An 8807-nucleotide genomic window follows, 5' to 3' on the forward strand; every position below is an offset into this window, starting at 1 on the left:
TAAAAGGTTTCACCTTTCTCGGTTCATTTTTCTTCTCCTTTGAGGTCATCAATTTAGTCATATCTAGATATGTAGCATTCTTATGTGAGTGACATACATACAGAAAAGGTCAAAGGACATTCTGAAAAAGTACGCGCGAGCCTGGTAGTTATGAAAATATAGGCTTATTACTTGTGCGGATTTTTAGGCTATATATTCTTCTACCAAATTAGATAATTTAGCTAAATGCAGTGCAATAGCAAGTAATAAATGCTCAGCGGCAACTGAGAATTTTACGAACATAACTTCAGTATTGAGGATTCCGTTATGAATTTTCTCATTCTCGATACCAAAAACACCTCTGTTATTAAAAAGAAATGAAAGTATCAGACCACAACCACATGACTGGAGCTTACCGCTGCACCAGTCACAAATAATGCAACTTAAATGATGTTTTCATAACTTGGTGTCATAACGGTGAAAATTCAAACTTAGTTTCCTATGGGGAGGATATAAAAAGAAAGGAACACATTTTGAAAGAGTACAGTTTCTGTGATGAAAAATTAAATTTTTCAGGTTAGTGTTTTTCTGTAGTGGTGCAAATTTATTCTATCCTAATGAAGGAATTACTCACCACAGCAAAGACGCGTAATATTAACTGAACGTCCTGTTAATGGTGTAGGCAGTGCGACATCAAAGGGCTTTTAATTTTATAGCCTGACGATAGTCAAGGAAGTTCATTACGAAATGCAATCTTCAAGTTGCTTGATAATGTGAAGTACCAACCGAAACACTCAACGGAAATCGCGTTATGACGCTCAAGCGTAGCTCTTGCGCTTTATTTTAAGAGCTTTCGGTATTTGAAGTGTAGAAAGTTGAATGAGTACGTTACGCCTGTTGAATCTAATGTTAATCAAAGACCTCCTTACTTTGTATACTGTTCTCCAGAACGGGTATGTGTAAAGGGTTTCTTCTATTTCAGAATAATGAGATAAAATTGGAAGCTTTAAAGGCGAACCAAGTTTGTTAATCTGATTTTGAGCGAGTCATTACAGAAATAGTCAACACCGCCGCTGTTTATTATTATATCACCTCTCGCTGAGAAACAAACAATAAGGGATAATAGTTATGTAATTTAGTTAATTAACGTTTTGTTGGGTAGTATTGCAGGTGGCTTAAATTTGTGTTTATGAAGATATTACACCATTTATTTGCAAAGGCAGTATTAAATTTTAGTACAGTAGAGTGCAAAGTTAAGCACATATTTTAATTCCATAAATTGTAAGGAGTGTTTTTAAGTAAGGGGGCTGATTTGGGTCTACCAGTTTTATTGGAACCATTTATACAAATTACGGCTACTCGTCGAAGAGTAGATATCTGCAGGTTAACTCAGCACACTAATATACCAACACTAGGGATCGTAGAAGTAGGCTAGAAAAACTTTAAGTGGGAATTTATGTTATAAAATATTCAAGTGTCAATGGACCACTGTAACGATTCTAAAGACCGAATGGATTTAAACAAAAACCGTCGTTATTTCAATATGTGAAGCTTTTATGATTGTACTCGAACCTCCCACCCTTTGAATTCACTCTAAGCAAACTGATGTATCATAATTGTGCCTTTTGTAACCTATACAGCATAGGGTAATATGTTTATGTTCTATAAATAAATGTGATATCGTGGATTCAATGGAGATAACAGATTTTACTAGGTTAGATTAAATCGATTGCCTGCAGTTGATGTTAATGGCCGTAAATAATAATCTACTAATTCCTAAAATTAAATTTTACTGCACGTTATCGATGACGGAACTTGAGGGTCACCACTTGAAAAATTTAGTTCATTTCAATGGACTTCAAAGACTCTTTGCACATTATGATGTGTAAATTATTTATTACGCCTGGTGTAAATTGATTTTTAACTATACTACCTACTTTTTGTTATTTTTAGAAGAAGCTTTCTGCATAACTACTTATTTCATCTCTTGAAATTAAAAACAATGGAAAAGAAACTGGACGTATTGATCCTCTATTTTCGAAAACGAGACAAGGAGGTGACAACAAATGGATTATACCTACTATTTCCCCAGTGCGCGTATTTAAAAACACTGGACAGATTATTTTTTACCCCAAATCCATTTTGGAGTAAGAAAAATTCTAAAGGTTGGTATAAGAATGGGTCGATTGGAATCAATGAAATTTTCAAATGGACTAAATGCTCAGCACAACGCATTGGACTAGATGTTAAATGTGTTAAATTACAAATCACTCAAATCGAGCGGCAGCGAATTAAGGAAAAGTGGAATTGAAGAACAAGCTCTAATAAAAATAACAGGACACGGCAATTCATCATCAATAAAACCACAAGACAAACAGCATCATTTAAGAATTATTCAATCGATTCGTTTGGAAAAAGAACAGACTTCAACATCTATTACAGAAACAGTTAGCACCAGTAGTAACATTAGTGTTCATGGTAATAAATTCAATATCTGTGTGTTTAACAAGTACGTTTAAATAAAACGGTGTATAGTTTCAATACAAATTTATAATTTCTTAATTGGTAGCTATCCATCTTATAACGACTCAAAACGGAAACCTTCCCCATACTTGCTGTCACCTAATGCCTTGAATCTAAAACCTGAAACAATTAAAAGCTGTCACCTAATGCCTTGAATCTAAAACCTGAAACAATTAAAAGAAGTATGGGGAAGGTTTAGTGTCTTTATAAATCCACTTATAATTTCTTGTTCGTTAATTGTCCATTCGAGGTTTGTATTTAAACCGAGTAAATTAGTGTTGTTTTTCAAATCTGTTTCCTTTAGCAATTTGACTAGATTCGGTGTCGCATTTTTATTAGTTGATAGTTCTCGACGAACTGCTATAACCAAATTTATTCAGTAGAATACAAACCTCTTGTGCAGTTATATGTGAATAAACTTTTCCATATACATGAGTTATTTACGTTTAATTAGGTATAATAAATTCATTTTAGAATAAAAAAAAAGGTAGTTTGTTATTAGATTAAAATATATTTGAACAGTAGGTTTATTTTTTATTGCAATTAGATTTAGGAATCGTTCTTTTAAGAGCGATTTATCTTTACTTTTTACTTTCACTGTTTCCATGTTTATTGATAATAAATGTAGTTGAAAATTTTGAAATTATTGTTGATATACAGGAAGAAAAAAAAAGATGTTTAGTCAAAGAAAGGCGCAAATGAAAATTACATAAGCTCTTCAAAAGATATTGGAGTGTTGCTTCTTAAATTGTTTTTAATGTGTTATATGTTACATATGTTTATTTTATATACAGGGTGATTCCTATAGTACCTGCCACCGTTTGGGAGCGTGTAGGTGGTGCGTAGGGGAGTATTTTGATATAGGACACTTGGGTTCGGAAATCTAAAATAAGGGTGCCAGAGCCAAATTTACCTTCTGGAATTTCGCGCCTGTAGGTAGGCAACCCAACCGGCGGCGGTGCACACGGAGCGATCTCAGGCGGCGATGTGTGGCTGACACTTGATCAGAATTTTGTTTAAACCCACGAAATCCCGTCTGCAACGACGCGTATCAAGTGAATAACCACTATGGCAATAGTATAATAATAGTTGGCTAGATGTAGGAAGTGCATTGAGAACAACGGTGGCCACGTTGAACACTTGTAAACGTTATTGCTTTTGACTGTCGTTTTCCCTCCTTCCCTCCCATGTCGCTTCCTCGCGCTAACTCGCTCTGCATCGCTCCGCGCGAAACGTCGGTCGGTTGGGTTGCCTACATACAGGCGTGAAATTCCAGAAGATAAATTTGGTTCTGGCGCCCTTATTTTAGATTTCCGACCCCAAGTGTCCTATATCAAAATACTCCCCTAGGCACCCCCTATACGCTCCCAAACGGTGGCAGGTACTATAGGAATCACCCTGTATTTTTCGTATGAGTTTTAACATTGAATAAAAACACTTTTTATTCAATGGTTTTAATGTTTTACTTTACACTTGACAGGTTTTTATATGACTTTAATACAAGAAGTTACGAAACCTATATAACTTCTCTAAATTAAAATGTTCCAAGTTCCAAGATTCATACTAGTTCAAAAGTTACAGCCCTTTGAATTTTCTTTCGAAATTGGTTTCTAGTCTATAACTTTTGATTGAGAAGTCTGATCGAAAAAGTACGAATTGTTTTGGATACTACGCACCAAAATTAATAAGAAAAAGTGTTTTCCCGAGAAATTTTGGTGCAGTCGATTTTTGGTAAAAAAGGAAGGTTGTACACTGCCTTTTTTTTGCCCCGAAAAAAAAATTGTCTCAGATCGACCCGGAAAAAAATTTTTCTTATAGAACGTGGCCTGTAGAATCCATAATTTCAAACAGTTCCAAGATTGGGCTACTAGTTCAAAAGTTACAGCTAGGGAATGCAATCCCGCAACAAAATCTCAATCCCGGTATTTGCGGGATCGTTAGATGTTAATCCCGCGGGAACCCGGTATTTGCGGGATCCCGCAAAATTTTAAATAAATTGACAAATAAGCAATTTTGTGCGGTTAACTTCTGTATTAAAATAAATCGCTAATTATCACAATAAGTATTCAACAAAAAAAGTACCTTCAGGCTAACTTAGAACTCAAAAAAATCACCTGTAAAGCACAAATAGGTGCACTTCTAAAGTGCCTCAAAAATCATAGTACATTTTTAACGAAAAAAGTTTAACAATTATTTTAAAAATAATTTCTCCGTTATGCGTTTCATTAACAAAGCAAACAGAGTCGTCCCCTTGGTCGACATTAAGGATGAGCGGGATCACTTGGATATTTAAAATAAACCGATACAACGAAATATCGAAGGATCCTCAGTATCACAATAACTTTTAACGATAATTTATTTTAATGTTACAAAATACATCAAATTCATGTCTTGGCCATTGAGATAATGCTCTTAATCTTGTTTTGATCAAAATCCATGTGGTCGCCAAAAATAGATCAAATTCATGTTTTGATCATTGAGATAATGCTCTTGGTCTTTTTCCCAACGTTCTTGGTGCATAAATAACAATTTGGAGATGTTTTGATCAAAATTCATGTGGTCGCCAAAAATAGATCAAATTCATGTTTTGGTCATTGAGATGATGCTCTTAGTCTTTTTCCCAACGATCTTGGTGCATAAATAACGATTTTGACATGTTTTGATCAAAATCTATGTGGTCGCCAGAAATGCATCAAATTTATGTCTTGAGCATTGAGATAATGCCCCTAGTCTTTTTCTCGACGATCTTGGTGCATAAATAACGATTTTGATTATTTTGATCAAAACCCATATGGCAATAATTTAACCTTTTTGAATCACACACATGCGGTTATCAAATGTGCACGTGATGTACTCTTGCTGCATCAAGATAATGCGTTTGAAACCTTTTAAAACTCTAAATTCATGTATAAAGTGTAATTTTTGCTACATTTTGCTCTAAAACTTTCGACCTATACCACAGAGAAGAGTTATATTAAGGTATTACACATCTAAGAGTCATAGGGAATAATCTAGCGGAAGTCCCAACCCGATACATGACCTAGGGAATGAAATATGTTGATTTCTATTATATTGAGCCCGTAGTTTTTCCTGTTCCCGATTCACTCGAAGTCCTATAACTTTTGTTCCTATTGAACCAGCTTCCTGAAAATCAATAGCGTCCGTCCTTAATGTCCAAAGAACCCGTACACCACATTTCAACTCAATCGGCCACTTTTAAAAAGAGTTAGAGCGCACACGGACGGACGGACGGACGGACGGACGGACGACAATACAAAACTATAAAGGATCTGAGGATCCTTAATAACGATTTCGACATGTTTTGATCAAAATCCATGTGGTCCCTAAAAATGCATAATATTCATGCCTTGGGCATTAAGATAATGGCTCTTGGTCATTTTTCCAACCATCTTGGTGAATAAATAACGATTTTGACATGTTTTGATCAAATGCCACATGGTGGACAAAAAATGATCAAATTCATGTTTTGATCATTGAGATAATGCTCTTGGTCTTTTTTCCAACGATCTAGGTACATAAATAACGATTTTGACATATTTTGATCAAATGCCACATGGTCGACAAAAATTGATCAAATTCATGTTTTGATCATTGAGATAATGCTGTTGGTCTTTTTTCCAACGATCTAGGTGCATAAATAACGATTTTGACATATTTTGATCAAAATCTATGTGGTCGCCAGAAATAGATCAATTGCATGTTTTGGTCATTGAGATAATGCTCTTGGTCTTTTTCTCAACGATCTTGGTGCATAAATAACGATTTTGACATGTTTTGATCAAAATCCATGTGATCGATAAAAATAGATCAAATTCATGTTTAGGTCATTGAGATAATGCTCTTGATCTTTTTCCCAACGATCTTGGTGCATAAATAACGATTTTGACATGTTTTGATCAAAATCCATGTGGTGACCAGAAATGCATCAAATTTGTGTCTTGAGCATTGAGATAATGCCTCAAGTCTTTTTCTCAACGATCTTGGTCCATAAATAACGATTTTGACATGTTTTGATCAAAATCCACGTGGTCGCCAAAAATGGATCAAATTCATATCTTGGGTATTGAGATAAAGCCCCTAGTCTTTTTCCCAATGATCTTGGTGCATAAATAACGATTTTGACATATTTTGATCAAAAAACCATGTGGCCTCAGAAAAATAATTTAACATTTTTTAATCACACACATGCGGTTATCAAATGTGCACGTGATATATTCTTTCAGCATCAAGATAATGCGTTTGAAAACCTTTAAAACTCCAAATTCATGTGTAAAAAATAATCTTGAGTACATTTTGCTCTAAAACTTTTGACCTAGACCACAGAGACGAGTTATATTGAATTGTTACACATCTAAGAGTCATAGGGAATAATCTAGCGAAAGTCCGAACTCGATACATGAGCTAGGGAATGGAATATTTTGATTTCTATTATATTGAGTCTGCAGTTTTTCCTGTTCCCGATTCACTTGAAGCCCTCTAACTTTTGTTCCTGTTGAACCAGCTTCCCGAAAATCAATAGCGACCGTCCTTAATGTCCAAAGTACCCGTATACCAAATTTCAACACAATCGGCCACTTTTAAAAAGAGTTAGAGCGCACACGGACGGACGGACGGACGGACGGACGGACGACAATACAAAACTATAAAGGATCTGAGGATCCTTAATAAATCATGTCATTTGTCATGCAGAAATAGAAACATCCCTATTCCACTATTTACGTATTATTTCCATATTATTTCCTTATGATTTGTCTTATGACAGCCATAATACCAAAAATAGTATACTTAGTGTAAACACAAATCTAAATGCTTGTTACTTACCATATGACAAATCACATGAGAAGTATGATAGTGTAAAAGTACCTTAAAGCTTGCATCGCTTTGCCCTGCCGCTTAATAAAGCACACTTAGAGTTTTACTAAACTCCTCGTCTCTTCAGAGAAAGGTATTGCCTGAGGAACTTTAAATCATTTGAACAATACCATTTTTGGGCAATCAATGTGAGAAGTTACAATCTAATTAAAAGTACTCATTACATTCTGTATACAGAGTGCTTCAAAGTTCAGTTCAGTTTTTGTCTCATATTTTTCGTCGTTAAGATTACTCAGATATTACAATGCGTTGACTAAGTAGTGATATTGGACGATCTACTAAAAGCGCAGCAATTATGGAAACTAATTTGATGTAGACTATTTCAGGAAGGATGTGGTCTATCATAACACTTACTTTATTCCATTATTTATAACACATTAATAAAGACAGTATTAAGAGCAAAAAGTATTTATTCTCCTCTATATAGCACTATGTTGTTTTCAGTTTCAAATACCTTCACTTCATATAACAGACTCGGGTCATCCATGTACTTCTTCATATTCTGCCATATATAAATTGCAACATGTTCTGCGGTACTAGGATGATCATGAAAGTATGGAACATCGATATCTAGATTTTTATGATCCATTGTATCCATAATTGCGGATTTCATGTACTCCTTTAAACATGTGACGTTCATCAACATGCCCGTTTTTGGGTTTACTTCTCCATGTAGAGTTACTTCAACTAATGAATTTATAAAATTGAGTATCTAGTTCTCAATTGATTTGTGATGATTACGTACCCACATAGTTGTGTCCGTGGCCGTTAGGGTGATTACATTTACCGAAAACAGCACGATTTTCTTCATTGGATAGCTTAGGACTATAAGCAGTTAGTGATTAAGTGTTACATTCCATGATGGATATACCTGTGCAGGCGATGGCAAGCTGCTAATACTTCTCTGCGAGTTAAATATGCTTTATGCGCCATTTTCAGACAAACTGGTCGGCACCGAACTCTATATTTAAATGCGGGTTTTGAAGGACCAAGCATTTTTGATTTACAACCAATGACGTCATATCGTAACCACAACCGCTCGCGAGGTTCCCTCTCTTTCTACAAATACTTTTATCTTTTTTATGCATTCGTTTGTGGAAGTGATTAACCATGTGTTAACTTTTTACAAAAAAGAAAAGAAACCGATTTTCATCTAATATTGACTAAACACATCCATTCGTAATTAACGCAATTTAATTAGAATACCTAGGGAAAAAACCTCACTCCATTAAAATGGGTGTGCATGTGAACTGTTTGTTTAAAACCCAATTACCAGGCTTAGCAACAAATGCCACATGGTGTTGCATTAAACTGGCAAGTAAAAGTTAAATTCCGAGAAACACCCTCAATTGCCAAATACCTCGAAAAAATTTCAAGAATGCTTTTGAATCGAATGTTCACACTGATGTTAC

General features: G+C 34.9%; 1 protein-coding gene across 1 annotated transcript; it reads right to left on the bottom strand.

Annotated features, from left to right (window-relative positions):
* Positions 1 to 7734: 7734 nt before the first annotated feature.
* On the bottom strand, positions 7735 to 8456 carry LOC116182628 (6-pyruvoyl tetrahydrobiopterin synthase-like). Its single transcript, XM_031503168.1, has 3 exons — positions 8267 to 8456; positions 8141 to 8220; positions 7735 to 8082 (listed from the first exon to the last, which is right to left on the bottom strand). The coding sequence occupies exons 1-3, from the start codon at positions 8389 to 8391 to the stop codon at positions 7805 to 7807; spliced, it is 483 nt and encodes a 160-aa protein (XP_031359028.1). The 5' UTR covers positions 8392 to 8456; the 3' UTR covers positions 7735 to 7804.
* Positions 8457 to 8807: the final 351 nt, after the last annotated feature.

The sequence above is a fragment of the Photinus pyralis genome, unplaced genomic scaffold (genome assembly GCF_008802855.1).
Source record: "Photinus pyralis isolate 1611_PpyrPB1 unplaced genomic scaffold, Ppyr1.3 Ppyr1.4_unclustered_Scaffold6344, whole genome shotgun sequence".
Lineage (NCBI taxonomy): Eukaryota > Metazoa > Arthropoda > Insecta > Coleoptera > Lampyridae > Photinus > Photinus pyralis.